Here is an 18,244-nt window from a genome sequence, read left to right as displayed (position 1 = left end):
AGGCTACTACAGTATTATTATGCTATCTAAAAAAATCAAAGTACCTGACATAAAATAGGAAATGGCTATAATCTGTTGGATTAAATAATTGCCTGAGACATTCTGGCTGGTCTTGTAGTTTGTTCTGAGATGTCTGCACTTTTCTTATTGTATTAAATTTTGCACTTTTGGGCATTGTACATAGCCTGAGTATAGGTTTTTTAAAATTTGTTTGTTTATGATTGATTATAAACTGTTGGCTGCAGCAAAAATTTGCATTGAGATAAACTGGAGAAAAGAAAAAAAAAACACTAACATCAAAATGGTTTAACAGGATTCAGAAGATGAGTTAATGATCAGGTCACCATACTGTGTATGTGCTCAAAAAATATGTCTAATTTGGGGGTAAACAAATTTATGAATGACCGTCAATAGGCTTAATGTGCTGGAACTCCAATTTCCAAGAAGAATCTGCCCCCATCTATATTCTTTGGAATGCTATAACTGATGATACCTAATTATTAGTGAATGGATCTGGTTGGAAGAGTTTGTTGTTAGTGACTGAACAAAATATATTTTAAATAATTCTAAATGCAAATGGTACAGGTTGGTTTCCGCTGTTTGGTTCTGGTATTTCTAAGACTGGCCGATTTCACTTGGCCTCTACAGCCTAACTAACCCCTTGCAGATTAACTGCATAAACTATCTTCTTATTTGCAGTATCCACATCCAAAACCCAATTCCTTTGAGGGGAATATTCGGAGGAAAAAAGCAAGATGTGATTGTTTTTTTTAAAAGATACATACCTTCTTGTCAGCTTTGAGGTTAATTTACTGAATAGGTTAGTGGAGCCCCTACTTCGTGTCTGTGAAAGCGGTGTAGCTTCATGAGACAGACTGGGCGACGCAGGAGGTCCGTTGTAAGTGGCCGTACGCCGTTCTCTGAGCTGGCCGTGGAAAGTGCTACGACTCGCAGTTCCTCTTGGGAAACGGATCCGGTCCGGCGTTGTCGCACTGCTGATGCTGTGAGTTGAAGCAACGGGGGTTCTCTGATCAGTAACAGTGCTAGAAGGAAGGAAGGAAAAAAATTCACCCGTTTTTGCAAAAATGCAAATTTTTGGAAGCTTAACAGTGTGCGTTTACAAAGAGCGGGATGCAAGCGCTACAATACCAAACGAAAAACCTCTTGTGGACTACCATTTAGAGAGTTACTGCAGAACGTGAAATACTCATATTCTAAGACGCATTAGAAACAAATAGGCCGACTAAAGCTCTGCAGAGGGAAGGACTTGGTCTGTAAGGAAACCATACAGGAAACGGCTAGTGCAAGAAAGGCTGGAAGGACCAAATGCAGCCTCTCTTGAAAAGACCAACATAAGAATCTTCCTTCCCTCTCCATCTACCTGACACACCTTGAGAACGTATAGGAAAAGGAAAAGCCACTAAACCTCACCACTTCCACAGCTATATGATTACAAAATCAGGCCAGGTAGTAGGGAGATTTCAGAACATTTGAGATGTTCCTCAAGAAGGGATCACAGCACAGACAACCTCAACCACAAGACGTACAGGAAGAATGAAGATGGTGGTGGGCCGGACCGGGGGGTGGGGGCACACACACTAGCAAAATCTATTACTAAAGGTTCCACAGCAGAGAGTTAAACAGCAGTGGACTTGTTAGTTTCACGAGAATGTTCGTAATTTCTTACATAGACCTGAAGTTATCTGTGTCATTGTATACTGCAGGCAACATCATCTTCGCATGCACAGAGGCTGACATGGACATCGACTTCTGATGTCGCAGCCGAACACTGATGGAGGATGCGGTATATACTGTGGCAGGGCTAGCTGCATAAGCGAACATTTCGGTCAAGCTGCGAGGGGGTTTGGGTTCAGGCAGAGGCAGAAAGAACAGCATGATGGACCAACAAACAAACAGGCAAGGTACTGTGTAGTTACCAAAAGAAAAAAGAAAAAGCGCGCACCTTTCCTCCCACGGGGATGTTCCATTTTGGTTAAATCAGGGGTGTCCAACTCTGGTGCTTCAGACTGGTCATGCCAGTGAGGCTGATGGGAATTGTAGTCCATGAACATCTGAAGTGCCAGCGTTGGACACCTCTGGGTTAAATGCTTACCGCAACGGGACCTGACCAGACAGCTTCCACAAACCACTATAAGCACTGCATTAAGTTGTCAAGTTGCTTCCAACCCATGGCAACCCTATGCATTAATAACCTCCAAAATGTCCTATGAACCTCAGTGTATTTTAGTTTCTAGGGAGAGTTCAGGCTTGATTTGATCTAGAACCGTCTGATTTGTCATTTTGGTGGTCCACAGTATCCACAAAACTCTCCCCCAACAACATATTTCAAAAGAATGAACTTTAACTGGAAAGGCTGGAGGTGGAACCTGCCCAGGACTGTGCAGGCTTCATGTGGAGGAACAGGGAATCAAACTCAGTACTACAGGTTAGAGTCTGTCACTCGTAACCACTACACCCCGCTGCCTCTATTAACATTATTAAAAGTCAAACATCTTAAAGCAACTGGACACAAAAACAAATATAATACTTTAGGTCAGGGGTAGGGAACCTGCGGCTCGAGAGCCGCATGCGGCTCTTCTGCCCTTGCACTGCGGCTCCACGAGCTGAGCAGCCGGCCCCATCCTTACCCGCCCTCTCGCGCCCCCCATTGGAGCGGGGCGGGTGCTTTCCCGGCGGCTGGCAAGGCCGAGCCACTGGCCCCATCCTTGCCCGCCCTGCAGGCAGCAGGGCGGACGCATCCATGCGCTTCTCAGAATGAGCGGAGTAAAAGGTTTAAAAAACCCAATATATATAGTGTTATCTTTATTTTAAATGTCAAAAATTATTTGCGGCTCCAAGTGTTTTCTTTTCCCGTGGAAAAACGGGTCCAAATGGCTCTTGAGTGTTAAAGGTTCCCTACCCCTGCTTTAGGTTCTGTAACACACAAGACAACATATCCCATCAGCCTTAGGATAACATGACAATCCAGGCCCATTAGTGAAGGGGCTGAAGAGGAAACAACTTGACTATGGCGACCCGTTGAATTCAGGCTGGGCAAAGATCTGAACCAGGGTCTCATGGGTCATAGCTCACCATCTTAACTAATACCAGATATTGCTTATTGTGGTCGACAAGTAATTAGAACAAGACTACCCCCTTGATACACATGGCAGCCAATAATATTGGTGTTCAACTTAGCTAAATCAAACACTTTTGTTTGGGCCCACAGCTTAACGTGTGTTCACATGCAACAAGCTCTTCTTATAATACCAACTGAAGTGAGTTTTTGCAAATACCAAGCAGAATTACTATCATTATTAATTAGCGGAAAACCTCCACGTTTCCTTTCTTGTATGAGCCATCAGCCCAATTTAGAAAAGGGATATTTCATGCAGACTCTTGAGGACAAATAAATACTTAAGGCTTTGCTCCTTCCAAAGAATCTCTGCTGTTCAGTATCTCATCAGGAACTAGGATGGCAACTTTTGTGAAACCTGACCCAGCCAATTCAAACAAAAACTAGTCAATATGTCATCGTCGTTCCCCCCTCCCCCCCACTTGCCCCAAACTCCTTACTTTAAACAGCTATGGATTAGACCAGGGGTGGCCAAACTTGCTTAACGTAAGAGCCGCATAGAACAAACTTCAGATCTTTCAGAGCCGCAAGACAGGAACAAATATCACACACACGTTTTTATCATAACGTGTGCATCTTGTTACCAACGTTTAATTTAAAAAGTTAAGAAATAAGCATGTGTAATAATTATTCATGTGTGCAATTTTTATTAATTCTATTAATATTAAATGAGATTGCCAAAAAAGAAAAAGAAAACGGGGAAAACCAGATATTGCCAATGGCAGTTACTGGTTATTACTGGTAGTAGAAATATTGTGAATCTCCAGCGTTGCTGTGTTGTTTAAAATCCAGAGGCAGGGCACCCCTGCCTCTAACCCTCATGCCCAAGCTCTTGCCCTCCCTTCTGGCCTCCGTGCACCACAGCAAAGGTCAGCAGTGCAGCCAGAGACAAGAAGAGAAGAAGAAGAGTTTGGATTTCCACCACCCGCTTTCTCTCCTGTAAGGAGACTCAAAAGGGGTTTACAATCTCCTGTCCCTTCCCCCCCTCACAACAAGCACCCTGTGAGGTGGGTGGGGCTGAGAGAGCTCTGAAGAACCGTGACTAGTCCAAGGTCACCCAGCTGGCATGTGTGGGAGTATACAGGCTAATCTGAATTCCCCAGATAAGCCTCCACAGCTCAGGTGGCAGAGCAGGGAATCAAACCTGATTCCCCAGATTAGAGTGCACCTGCTCTTAACCACTATACCACGTTGGCTCACAAGAATGTGCACAGTATGAGACAGGCTGGGAGAGGGGGAGACTCTTTCCACTGACCAGCCTACCCAGCCACAGGTAACATTGTATGTAGCAAAAAGCCACATATGAGAAACAGTTTGGCCACCTCTGGGTTAGTCCAGATTTCCAGCATCTTTACAAAAGAAGACTCACAACTGCAAAGCTCCCAGAGACAGAAACCAAACTCTGAAATCCAGAAGTCTTTCCTGACTCACAGACCACAGAGAACGCTAGAGGTAAATGTTCTATGTTTCCCCCTTATTACCCTTTAGGATTCAAGGACAACATGACCTTTACTATAGGATAAGCAGCTTACTGTGGATTACTCAAAGCACTTTTGTCCTTATATACACATGAAATCCACCAAGAAGGAGTGCATGAAAGCTAAGACCTTTCCAGGGAGCTAAAGGTCAGAACAAAGTGGCCATCTTGCTTCATTTCTGACAGCAGCAGCAGGCCTCTTTCGTGTGAGGCCTGGTAAGGAAAAGTTCTGTGACTGCCGCTTGGAAAAAGAGACAAGCAATTCTTCTGTAATCCATCCACGATGCTATTTTGGTGCAAGATTCTACAAAAGATCTTCCCGGCGTTGCCTTGCCCCAACAAAAATGCATGGAGGAAAAGAACAGGGGACGCCTAGCTAGACAGCCTGAGACCAGACATCAGTCAGGAAGTTAACTGAGCATTCTCAGTTTTACCCAAATTAAATGTTTGGGAAGATCAGGTTTGGTATTTCTATATGATATCTCATTTGTTTTATGGAGTTCCCTTGATAGTGACACACACACAGCGTATGAGACACATTACACCAGGCACAAAACACCAGACTCAGTGAAACAGAACAATGACCACCTTTGATGGAAAACCTGTACATTGTTCAGGAATACAGCAAACAGCACAGTCTCGATCGAGACACAGAAAAACAAACATCAACACACCATTTCCAAGTTCGTTATCTTCAGGTTTGAATGGGAAAATCCCCTGAGCTGCCTTTTTATTCCACCTTGCCTTACTCAGGTTGAATCTGAACACCATAACAAAAAAAAGCCAAGGACTTTAAATGCTACAGAAATGTCCAAGAATGAAGATCCCTTTATCCCACCTGGCGTGAAAGCAGCACTCTTAATGATCAATTAGGATAATTACACAAGCTGCAGCTAAAATGAAACACAAGTACTGTTAAGTTGCCCCTATTAAAATCAGCGGATGTTAGCAAATGTTAAAGTCTCCCTTGCACTGGGATGGATTTTGTCTTGCCGGAACAGGATTTACAAAGAAAAAGTAACTGGGAAAAAAATCAATATTGGAACTGATTTGCAACACACCAAAGCTTGCCAGAGGAGGAAGAAAATGTACTTCCATTCAATGTCACAATGGCAATGAGAAGAACATAAACACTCCTTTTCTATGGAAGATTCCTACCTGCTCTCCTTCCCATTCTGAATGACCGAATGCCTGTCTGTAGTGGGTCGGTCGCTACAAACATAGGTATTTCGCCGGGTCATGGCTCCAGGTGCAGTGTTGCTCTAGGGAAGAAAGGGTACACAGGTATTAATTTTTGAGAGGAAGGTATTACTGGAAAACAAACAGTCTGTTTTACTGCATTTGCTGAATTCTGGTTGTCCCAACCGTAAAGAAATTGGAACCTTCTATTATTTTTAGTAGAACAAGCTTGCATATCAATACACAAACCGAAAGACTAACTATTTGTTGTCCTGATCTATTCTTAAATAGTGGGGTGTTGTGTGGTTTCCGGGCTGCATGGCCGTGTTCTAGCAGTATTTTCTCCTGACGTCTTGCCTGCATCTGTGGCTGGCACCTTCAGATGAAGATGCCAGCCACAGATGCAAGTGAAACGTCAAGAGAAAACGCTACTAGAACACGGCCATACAGTCCGGAAACCATACAACACCCCAGTGATTCTGGCCAAGAAAGCCTTCGACAATACATATTCTTAAACATTTTATGGCTTTCCTCAAATAATAGAATCCCTTCCGAAGGTAAATTAAAATAACATACTTCAGAGGCTAGAAGACCAAGGGATGAAAATAAAAGCAATCATTACTACATACGATGGGTTTTAACAAAAAATAATAATAATCAAGGCTCCAAGGAAGATACAATTAAAACAAAAGGAATTAAAAGTGGAAAGAGAACACCACTGCAGAATAGCTGGGACAAGTCATTTCAAATATGTGGGCACACGGGAACAGAGGAAAAGAGACCCCACAAGGCCACTCAAAAACAACGTTTTGTTCAGGGAAGGAGCACAAAGAAAGTGAAAGAATTACTTGGCCTCTGTCTTTACAGAGAAAGAGTGTGGAGATATGCCCAAGCCGCTGATCGATTTTCCAAGAATGACTGAAGAGCTAGTGGGTAACAGAATGATTTTTAAAAATACATTAGAGGAACCGAACACATACACAGCATGTAGTCAAGGCAAGCATGCACTCAGTGGGGCTTTGCAGGAAACAGGGAAAGCCAGGAAGCCGCACTTTCCCTCCCTCCTGGACAGCGCAGCCTCAGAAGTAGGATAAAAACCCAAAGAGGACTAGAACAGAACCAAGCCATTCCATTACAAATCCCTCGGCTTCAGGGAACGATACAAAGAGCAGACACCAAGTCAAGCAATTCACTGGTGAGGGAAATCTTGCAGGGATCGTTTGCACGGATATCTGAAGAAGGTGGTACGATAAACAGCCACAGGGTGAACAAGGGCTGTTAAGTAAAAAGACCGGCAGGGGAGACACAGCACGCTCAGCTAACCTGCAGGAGTTCTTTGGAGATTAGCTGCTTCAACAGACCGGGGGATTACAGCAGATATTTAACAAGGCTGGGGACACACCATTAACTGTAATAGTGAGCACCAAAGAAACAGCAAAAAGACCTGGGTATGAGACAGATGGTGGCAGATTCTGCAGAGGCAACTGAAATGGGTTACATGACCCCGTGTTGCCTGTGCTGCCATTTGCATGGCAGATGCAGGAGCCAGCTGAGATAGCTGGGATCCTGGTGGCAGGAGGCGGCACAGTTCGCACGGGAAATGCAGCGTTTCGGGGCAAACTGTGCAGCTGAGAATCCCCCCACCTACCGGCACAACATGGCAGCAGCCTATTAGAGAATCCACTCTAATGGTGGCCGTCTGGAGAATCCACCATAATGGTGGAAGGAAGGGGGTGGGCACAGAATACTTCCTGCTTGCCGTAGTTTGCGCAAGGAAGAAAGAAGCATTTGAAACTAGCATTAAAGGGGAAAAATTCGCTATTTAGTGACACCCAGGTTCAGGCAAATGTAATGAGTCAGAAGCGTTTGAGGGGCTAGTTCCGTGGAAACTTATCCCCCAAAATGCTTTTTAGAAGGGCCCTTATATCTGGCCTGTGCAGAATCACCCAGTGATAGAAACCGACACTAAACATTTAAGTTGGAAGGCAAAAAGTTCCAAAGGGGAAGTGTGTTTTGTTGACCAAAGCACAGCAAATTCTCTTTTGCAGAGTTCAGCATCTCATCCTATTTGGCAGAACTGTCAGACAGCTGAGGAAGCAGGCAAAGGAATTTTTGTTATGAGATGGACAGAAGATTGGGTGACCACAAGGGACGGGGACTTTTCTGTAGCGACTCGTCTTGGGAATAACATCCTCACAGCTCCTTATCTTGGACCAGCATATGACGTCAGGCTTCAGGAGCAGCAGTGGCGTAGGAGGTTAAGAGCTCGTGTATCTAATCTGGAGGATCCGGGTTTGATTCCCCGCTCTGCCACCTGAGCTGTGGAGGCTTATCTGGGGAATTCAGATTAGCCTGTGCACTCCCACACACGCCAGCTGGGTGACCTTGGGCTAGTCACAGCTTCTCGGAGCTCTCTCAGCCCCACCTACCTCACAGGGTGTTTGTTGTGAGGGGGGAAGGGCAAGGAGATTGTCAGCCCCTTTGAGTCTCCTGCAGGAGAGAAAGGGGGGATATAAATCCAAACTCTTCTTCTTCTTCACGGCAAAAGCCGAAGACTTATTGCTTTGCCTTTTTTATTTTATTTTAAAAAACCCTATTTAAATTACTGTGGCTTTTTCACATCTTCCTAAATAGCTCTTTTTAAAGTGACAGCTTTTCCATGCATGTGCAATTATCTCTGTTCACTTGTGCGGTTTTTAATTCTCCTCAGGCGGCTATTGCTGCTATGAAACACTTTACTGTGCTGCTATTTATTAATCGAGTGTTTGAAACAGGATCAACAATTAATCAGTCTCTCTCTCTCTCTTTTTTACAACCTAGATGTTCCCTGCAATGGCATTATTAATTTTAATGCTGCCAATATTATATTTTTAATGATTTCCTGTAAACTTCCTTGAGAATCGCTAACTGAAGGAGTGGTCTACATACAATCCAGATAAGCAAGCAGACACAAAGAGTCTGCTGGAGTCTGCAATGGTTTCTTTGAAGGTTATTCTTGTGACCCCCCCCCCTTCCCGCTTGGAACAGGCCAAAGACTGCCCTGCACTCTCTTTACTGCAGGGAGAAGTAAAAAAGAAAGGGGGTAAATCAGAGGTGGGATCCAGCAGGTTCTCACAGGTTCCCGAGAGTAGGTTACTAATTATTTGTGTGTGCTGAGAGGGGATTACTAATTGGTGATTTTTGCCACGTGATTTTTGCCTTAGTTACGTCCCTCCTCTCAGCACTAGTGCGCAGAACTTGAAGCAGTCTAGCAGGAGGTGCACCGGCGTGCATGGCAGCCTGCGCCTGCGTGCATTCGTTTCCCGCCCAAGGACCAAGCCTTGGCTGGCGCTCGTCTTATGCCACAGCCCTGCACAGGAATGCCCCGCCCCTGGAATGCCCAGCCACGCCCCCATTGTGCCCCGCCCAGCCCCATTGGCGCTACGCCAGAGTTTGAATCCCACCACCATGGGAACCGGTTACTAAAATTTTTGGATCCCACCACTGGGGTAAATACAACCATTGGTGGTGTCTGTCTTCCACCATGGTCTGCTTCTCTGCCCATACTGAAGGAAAACAGAAGAGACAGTGTGAGAAGAACTAACAAAAGTGTAGGGAACCTTATAATACCTGTGGATATTCTTATTTAAACACTTAAATGTGGGAATTGTGGCATGGCAACCTCTTGAAATAAAGGACACATCTCTATATACAAGAGCAGCAGTGGTGTAGCAGTTAAGAATAGGTGTACTCTAATCTGGGGAACTGGGTTTCATTCCCCGCTCTGCCACTTGAGCTGTGGAAACTTGTCTGGGAAATGAGATTAGCCTGTGCACTCTAACACGCGCCAGGTGGGTGACCTTGGGCTAGTTACAGCTTTTCAGAGCTCTCTCAGCCCCACCCACCTCACAGGGTGTTTGGTGTGGTGTGGTGTGGGGGGGAGGAAAGCCTTTGAGTCTCCTTACAGGAGAGAAGGGGGTATAAATCCAAACTCTTCTATATGGCAGACTTTGCTTGAAGTGTTCTTACCAGGTCAACATGATAATGAGCAGAATTTAATAAACCACAGCTCAGTAGAGACAAAATGGAGGTGCTGTTGGGGTGTGAGTGTGTTTGTGTGTGTGTGTGGGGGGCGGTTCTCCAGACCAGAAGATGGTCCCACAGCAAGTTGACCTCCCCTTAAAGCCCAGCATGCCCTGACCTGGATAATCCCAGACTAGACTGATCTCATCAGATCTCAGAAGCTAGGCAGGATTGGTCCAGGAGATTGGATGGGAGACCACCAAGGAATACCAGGGTCGACATGCGGAGGCTGGCAACGGCCAACCATCTCTAAACATCTCTTGCCTTGAAAATCCCTCCAGGGGTCACCATAAATCAATTGTGACTAGATGCCCCCCACAAAATGCCCACTGTCACTGCAACTTGGTAGCAGTCCTAGATTTGGTTTCCACGGCTCAAAGCATTTTTGGCCAACTTCAGTTGGCATGTCTCCAGCACTGGCCCGTGGAAATGAATGCCCTTGGCACAGTCAACCACATTCTGGTCCTGTCGAGGTCTATGTGGGAAACCCTACGAAGACTTGGGTGCTGTGTGGTTTCCGGGCTGTATGGCTGTGTTCTAGCAGCATTCTCTCCTGAAGTCCTACGAAGACTATTTAGACACTTCTGGTTTTGACATGCCACAGTCAGTTTTATCCTGTGCTGCTGCAAAATAGGTGCCAGCTTCCTTTTGGGTTTTGGTGAGATTCGAAGAGCTGGTTCTGACTGAAAAAGAGCTGGTTCTGACTTGGGCCCGGAGATCTTAAAGTATGCCTGCTCCTGAATTAAGCTTCCCATTTGGTGAGACTCTCTTCAGAGCTCCTTTGGTTGTCTGTCCCACCAAGTAAAATGGGTAGAGTGGTGCCCAAGAATAGGGGCTTTTCAGTGGTACCTTCAATTCTGTAGAAAGTGCTACCCTGGGAGGTCATTTGGATCCTTAATAAATATAATAAATAATAATAATAATAATAAATTACTGATTATTTAGGCACAGGTATTTTTAATTCCCATTTTCTTTTCTGCTGAATGTTCTGACTCTTCCTTGTTTAGTTGCTCACCCTGTGGGTGAATTTTGCATCGTTTTGTAGTTGTAATTAAAATTTAACTGTGGTTTTGATATCATCTGTAAGCCTTGTAGAAAAAAAGAGGATTTTGGAAAAAAGGGACCAAAGCAATCTTAATCGACCAAACTTTCCACCCACAACAACACAAGGAAAAAGTGACTCCAGAATTATATTTCGGGCTGTGTGTACCTGTGAAGCAGGCCTTTGATTTGTTATCTGCAGAACCCCACAATAGGAGAAAAGGATTATTCCACAAACTCCTGAAATTGCTTTCTACTGTTATGTTCACCTCTCAGTATGTAAACACTGGTGCCAGATTGAGGCTGAAGACTTTTACCACCAGTACATTTCCCCCCCTGTTTTGAAAAGTCCCAAAGCTTGGAACAAGTTTGCTGTACTAAAATCTGCTGCTACTTGACAGCAGCTGCTATAGTCTGCTGACAAATTTTAAAATCAAATCCTCTGCAAAACCCATCTGCTATTGAGCTCACAAATATGCAAAATTTGCAATTCTAAATCCCATAAATCATAGTGATCATTTCCATACAATATAGAATGGTAAAGTCTAGGTAAAGACTGCGAAAGCAGAGGGTGTAAGGAGAATAGAAACAGATTAAGGGAAAGGGGGACATGGCATCAATGCAAATATTGATGCCCCACCTGAGGTTCTACTGCTTGAATACAAACTGAAGACACTGAGGAATAGGAGAGTTGTTTTTTTAAAATATATCTTTTCTCTACCTTAAGGAGCCTCAAAGCAGGCTTACAATCACAGTTCCTTCCCCACAGCAACTTTGTGAGGTAGGGGGACTGAGAGAGTTCTGAGAGAACTGTGACTGGCCCAAGGTCACCTAGCAAGCTTCATATGGAGGAGCGGGGAATCAAATCCACTTTTCCAAATCAGAGTCTGCTGCTCAAGGGGAGGAGTAGGGGATTAAATCCAGTTCTCCAGGCCAGCCTTAATGACATGCAGGCTGGACACATTTTGGAGATGGCAGTTCCTTAGGAGCAGCAGAGGCATAGTGGTTAAGAGCAGGTGAACTCTAATCTGGAGAACCAGGTTTCATTCCCCGCTCTGCCACTTGAGCTGTGGAGGCTTATCTGGTGAACTAGATTAGCCTGTGCACTCCAACACATGCCACCTGGATGACCTTGGGCTAGTCACAGCTCTTGGGGCTCTTTCAGTCCCACCCACCTCACAGGGTGTTTGTTGTGTGTGTGTGTGGGGGGGGGGAAGGGAAAGCAGATTGTAAGCCCCTTTGAATCTCCTTAAAGGAGAGAAAGGGGGGGTATAAATCCAAACTTTCTTCTCTTATTCTGCAACAGAATTTGTACCACACTCATGAAGTTCACATAGGGCTGAGAATAATTTCAGAACCTCTTATTTTATACTGATATAACTCTATGGGGCTTCAAAGGAAAATCAGAGTAATAAATAACTGATTTCGCAATTCTAATATCAGACAAAGCCCAGTTAGCATGAAATGATGCCTTGTGAATTCCATCCAGTGCAAGTCTTAAAAAAAAATCTGGTGTGCTTATCCATTGCAAACCATTTATTTATCTATCTTTCAGATTTAGATCCTGCCATTCAGCTCAATCGGAGAAGCAAGGCAGATACAGCATGCCAGAAGAATTGAAAACAAAACTAACATATGCTGGTTATGGTGGGTTTTCCGGGCTGTGTGGCCGTGGTCGGGTAGATCTTGTTCCTAACGTTTTGCCTGCATCTGTGGCTGGCATCTTCAGAGTTGTATCACAGAGAGAAGTCTGTGATACTTCCCTCTGTGATACACCTCTGAAGATGCCAGCCACAGATGCAGGCGAAAAGTTAGGAACAAGATCTACCCGACCACGGCCACACAGCCTGGAAAACCCACCAGAACCAGTTGAATCAGGCCGTGAAAGCCTTCGACAATACAACTAACACACACTGTTTTATTTAAGCATACATGTATAAAGACAGAGAAATATCAATTAAAAACAGAGCAGGAATGAGCGATTAATGAAGAGATGCCAGACAAAACAAAGCAAATCTTCATCTGCTGGCAGAAGAAAAGTGATAGAAGAGGACAGGTAAATATCTCTGGGGACACAGCTCCACAATCTTAGCATCACAACTGAGAAGGCCTTAGGTTGCCCCCTATCCAACTTCAGAAGGCAGAGGCACAAACAACAGAGCCTGAGAAGATGACTATAGTGCTCAGGTAGGTTCATATGGGAATAGGTCAGTGATGGCGAACCTTTTTGAGACCGAGTGCCCAAATTGCAACCCACACCCAACTTACTTATCGCAAAGTGCCAACCTGGCAATTTAACCTGAATGCTGAGGGTTTAGTTTAGAAAAAACCAGTTGGCTCCCTCTTCCTCCGCCCCACCCACTTGAGCAGGGGCCAGCCTGCTCTAGCCTCCAGCAAGTGCAGTGTGCACCACTCTGTGCCTCTCTAGCATCTCTGCCTCCTCTGCACCCCCCCTCGGGCAGCAGCCACCCGGAGCACAGGCACCAGGCCCACCAGCCAAGTCCTCCCTGCTCACTGCAGTCTGCGCACGTCGTGCTCAGTGGCCCAGGCCAGCCTAGATGTGTGTGTGGGGTGTGTGTGATTTTCGATTTTCCGCCCCCACATGACGAACTCTGTGTGTGCATGCCCACAGAGAGGGCTCCGAGTGCCACCTCTGGCACCCGTGCCATAGTTCGCCATCACTGGAATAGGTGGTCCTTCAGGTACACTGGCCCCAAAATTATAAAACCTTAAAGTGCAACACCAGGTCTTGAACATGGCTATCCTGGTTGAAGCATTCTGTACCAACAAGACGTTTCTGAGCACTTTTCAAGCGCAGCTTCACATTTTGTGCACTGCAGTCATACAATCGAAATGTAACCTATTTACGACAGTGGCTGGATTTTGTTCTGCTCAGGGTTGAGCAGAATTGCAGCTGGTCTTCAGCTGAAGCTGGCAAAAGCCATAGTGGCCAAGCAGGAGAAAAAGGTAATTGATGAACTGATTTTCACTCGAGCACTTTGTGCAAACCTCTCCCAGCCTAGGATACCTGCTGCCTGAAAATGCAAAAAAAAAAAAAAAATGTATTCTGAAAAAGCGGACAGAGGGAGCCAGACAGACTGTCAGCACGATGTGCAATATTTTTGATTTGGAAACTGGAACAGGAACAATCCATACTGTCAGCCCTGAGGAGAGGGAGGCAGAGGTGGGGCGGAGGAAAAAAGGGGAAGATGCACTAGGGTTAAGTGGGGGAGGTGATAAATTGTCCCTGTGAAGTCTTAGGCAGAGAGTCACCATACAGAAAAATCCTTGGCAACATTGTGTCAATTCAAGCATCATGTCAAAGCCTAGATAGGCTTCTCGCATTTGTCCTTTAGGTCCCAGACCAAGTAAAAAGAAGAAGAGTTTTGATTTATATCCCACCTTTCTCTCCTGTATGGAAACTCAAGGTGGCTCACAAGCTCCTTTCCCTTCCTCTCCCCACAACAGACACCTTGTAAGGCAGGTGGGGTTGAGAGAGGTCTGTGACTAGCCCAAGGTTACCCAGCAGGAATGCAGAAACACATCTGGTTCACCAGATAAGCCTCTGCCACTAAGGTGGAGGAGTGGGGAGTCACACCCGGTTCTCCAGATTAGAATCCACCTGCTCTTAACCACTACACCACGCTGGAGAGCACAGAGATTGACTATGTTAAGGCACCATGGCTCAAGATCGGTAAGCGACTCAAGAGCGCTTCTAAATGAAACGGAAAGCCGAAAGACATTCCAAAGTCGAACGAAGAAGGAAAGAAGTGTCCTTTGGGCAAAACACAATCAGGTTTTGTCAGCACTACCTAAGGGATTCGCGCTTAACAGCAAAGCAACCAAGGCAGGAAAGATGCTTAACAGACAAGTTCGAAATATCAAAGCCATTTGAGAACTCCAGAAGTCTTTCATCCTCCTACTCAAAGAGTTCTTGAAAGGAAACAGTTTACTTTTCATTTGACTATGAAGATGGACAAGTAGATGTCAGAAAAATGTCGATGAGGTGAAGAAATTATAGTCGAGTTTCCTCCTACTGAAATGTCTTATGCTTCCCTGGAAGTGGTAATAATGAAAGGTTCCAGGAATTCCAACAGAGAGACCAAGAAAGAAAAACAATCGAGCCCAGGATCCTGCGGAGAGTTATTTTTACAAGAGAGCAGGATACTGTAGTTACATAAATCTCTCTCTCCTACAGCGTTAACATAAATGTAAGTCTTAAGTTTGGCTTTGGTGGCATTTTGTACTCTAGTACAAGACCAGTGCTCATAGGACTTTTTTTCCTTAAACCCCCCCCCCCTTCACAGTGGTTGGAAAGGCTGCAAGATTCCTTATAGAGCTGTTTTCAAAAGAAAAAGATATAGGCATACCCTAGACAAGATTAGCATATGCTAACCTTAAATAGCAGCAATATTAAGAAGTACTGCTACAACAGGAACACAATGAGTATCAGGGGCTTTTCTGTAGAGGGACATGGAGTATCAATGTCCCCGGCCGCATGCCATCTTATCTCATGGGGGGGGGGGGGCGCCGGGCCTGGGCTGTGCTCGTCGGTTCTGGGTGGTAGACCTGGGCACCGGGGGGGTGGGGGTGGGGAGAGGAGGGACAGAAAATTCAGATTTTGCCCCCCCCAAGCTCTATTTTCCCTAGATACACCTCTGATGAGGATCTATCATAAATATTTTCATTTTCAAATGATAAATCTAGAGACCAAATAATTGACTGGGATAAATAATATCTTAGTGCACTGGAATTACAAGCTGGGGCTAGGATAGCAAAAGTCAAATTCAGTTCTGAATCAGTTCTTTTAAATATATACTGAGAGCTTATTGAGCTATTAGCATCACCTTTCCAAAACACACACACACCACACAACAGAACGAGAGGCACAGGGAAGCAATCAACAGTAAAATCTGACAAACCTTCTCTATATTACAGCTTCTCCTCAGCAAAACTCTTTTAATGTTTTATTTGCAAATTCATACTGAAATTGCTACCCAGGCTACTGAACTGGCAGCTCTACCCTATGCCAAGAAATCTACTAGTGTAGACTGGATTAACTCTGCACTGCAAGTTACTGGCTAAATGGTTATAATCAGGCACCATGAGGTGGGACCCAAAGGGGACAGAAGCCCTGGGCATTACTCCCATGGGCCATGTGGGGGGCTCTCAGCCACCCACTCCCTCCCCACCCAGGAGCCTCCCGCCACCTCCTTCTCCTGTGCTCCCTGCCAGTCTTCCCCTCAGCACCTCCCTCCAACTCTGTCACTCTGCTCCAGCATGGCCTCCACAGTCCTTCCTCACTGAGGAAGGGCTGTGGAGGCCACCCAACTGTGGCAGAGTCAGTCCTTCCTTCCTCCCTCCCTTCCTGTTAACACAACTAAGGTGGCTTGGCACTCCCCCCCCCCCTCGACTCCACTGCCCCACTATGGAGGCCATGCTGGGCAACAGAGTCCCAGGGGTGGGCAATTTCAGTGCTTGCCTTGGGCATCATTTTCTGTAGCCACACCCCTGGTTATAATGTAGAATATGAAAATCTCAACCACCCTGATTTTGTATTGGCCAAGGCTTTTATGGCTGGAATCGACTAGCTCTTGTGGGTTTTCTGGACTGTGTGGCCATGGTCTGGTAGGTTTTGCTGCCAACGTTTCCCCTGCATCTATATAGCTGGCATCTCCAGAGGCATGTCACAGTAAAACGTGTTTCTCTCTATGGCACAGCGTGGAACAACTGTGTGGTGGGTCTGTGTATACGGGTGGAGCTCATTCACAGTTGCACACCACAGCCACACAGCCCAGAAAACGTACGACATCCACCCTAGATTTGTTTTTGATTAAGCAATTGACCAACGGCATTTCACTAAAACCCGCTTCTGATGAGCAAGGTTGGCCAAAGAGAGCAAGACACACGTGCAAGCACAACGATCAGTAGTTCAGGTGAGGAATCGACTCCCTAGGGAGGGGGTGAGCCCCCTCATCACTGGCAGCCTTCAAGCAGCAGCTGGACGAACACTTGCCAGGGATGCTTTAGGCCAGTGGTTCTCAACCTGTGGGTTGCGACCCCTTTGGGGGTCGAACAACCCTTTCACAGGGGTCGCCTAAGACTCTCTGCATCAGTGTTCTCCATCTGTAAAATGGATAAATGTTAGGGTTGGGGGTCACCACAACATGAGGAACTGTATTAAAGGGTCGCGGCTTTAGGAAAGTTGAGAACCACTGCTTTAGGCCAATCCTACACCGAGCCTGTGTGGCTGCTTCCAACTCTATGATTCTGTGTTAGATCAGACTAAGACATTTTCACATTGTTTTGAGAGGGAAAAAAATGAAGGCTCCCCCTTAAGACTTAAAGCAACACTTCCACTTACATTAGGGGCAGCAGAGTTTTTCTTCCGCTCAGGAATATCAGCCTTATTGGGATTGCTGGCATTCCCAAGCATGGGGCTGGCAGGAGCAATCCCTCTTCCTCCGGCAGCACTGCTGCTAGACTTCCGGTCTTCCTTGAGGTCGCCGTCTGCAGTGCTGGTCTGACTTCTTTTTGGATATGTCACGACTGGAGGAATAGATGGACCAGCTGAAAAAAAGAAAAGACAGAATATATTGTATGTTACAACCCCCGCATCAAGAGCTAAGAGTCAAGAAATCTAGGAAGAACTAATACATAGCTAAGAGTCACTTAAAAAAAATACTACATTCAAAAGATGAAGAATTGGGGTTGTTACCGGAGACAATGGATTGGAATAAGTTTTCCACTAACAGAAAGGGAAGGGTTAAATCTGCCAATTCCCCCTTCCTGTTGCAGACCTCTGGTTTGTCCCTCATGCCTGAGAGAGTTCTGAGAGAACTGTGACTAGCCTGAGGTCACCCAGCAGGCTTCTGGTAGAGGAACGGGGAGTAACCTGGTTCTCCAGATTAGAGAGTCTGCTGCTTATGTGGAGGAGTGAAGAATCAATCCCAATTCTCCAGATTAGAGTGCCCTACTCTTAACCACTGCCCCAGAATAGTGTCTAAGACAAGAAAGAAAGAAAGAAAGAAAGAAAGAAAGAAAGAAAGAAAGAAAGAAAGAAAGAAAGAAAGAAAGAAAGAAAGAAAGAAAGAAAGAAAGAAAGAAAGAAAGAAAGAAAGAAAGAAAGAAAAGAAATTGAAATGATTAAGTTTTACAGAATTTAGATAGATTACTTGGTGTAGGAACAAGCTGGGTGATATCAGGGCTCACAGGTATTTCCTATCTGAACTGAGGCACACCAATCAGCATTCATGTGACATGCGCCAATGAAGACCATAACTTCCACCCCTAGACCTTTACCAGTTGACTGGGGAAAATGCCTCTTCTAACGGAACTTCTAGGAGCAA

The 18,244-nt window shown here is 45.4% G+C and overlaps 1 protein-coding gene across 1 annotated transcript in view; it reads right to left on the bottom strand.

The window, feature by feature from the left end:
• MARK3 (microtubule affinity regulating kinase 3) overlaps positions 1-18,244 on the bottom strand; it is a 99,312-nt gene that overhangs the window by 12,965 nt on the left and 68,103 nt on the right. The window contains 4 exon segments of the mRNA XM_048484642.1: positions 786-1,043; positions 1,688-1,852; positions 5,772-5,875; positions 17,260-17,465. Of these exon segments, the coding sequence (XP_048340599.1) occupies positions 786-1,043; positions 1,688-1,852; positions 5,772-5,875; positions 17,260-17,465 (733 nt within the window).

This window comes from Sphaerodactylus townsendi, linkage group LG02, assembly GCF_021028975.2.
Source record: "Sphaerodactylus townsendi isolate TG3544 linkage group LG02, MPM_Stown_v2.3, whole genome shotgun sequence".
Taxonomy (NCBI): domain Eukaryota; kingdom Metazoa; phylum Chordata; class Lepidosauria; order Squamata; family Sphaerodactylidae; genus Sphaerodactylus; species Sphaerodactylus townsendi.
Note: the sequence above shows the minus strand (reverse complement) of the source record. Positions and strands in the feature narration are given on the sequence as shown.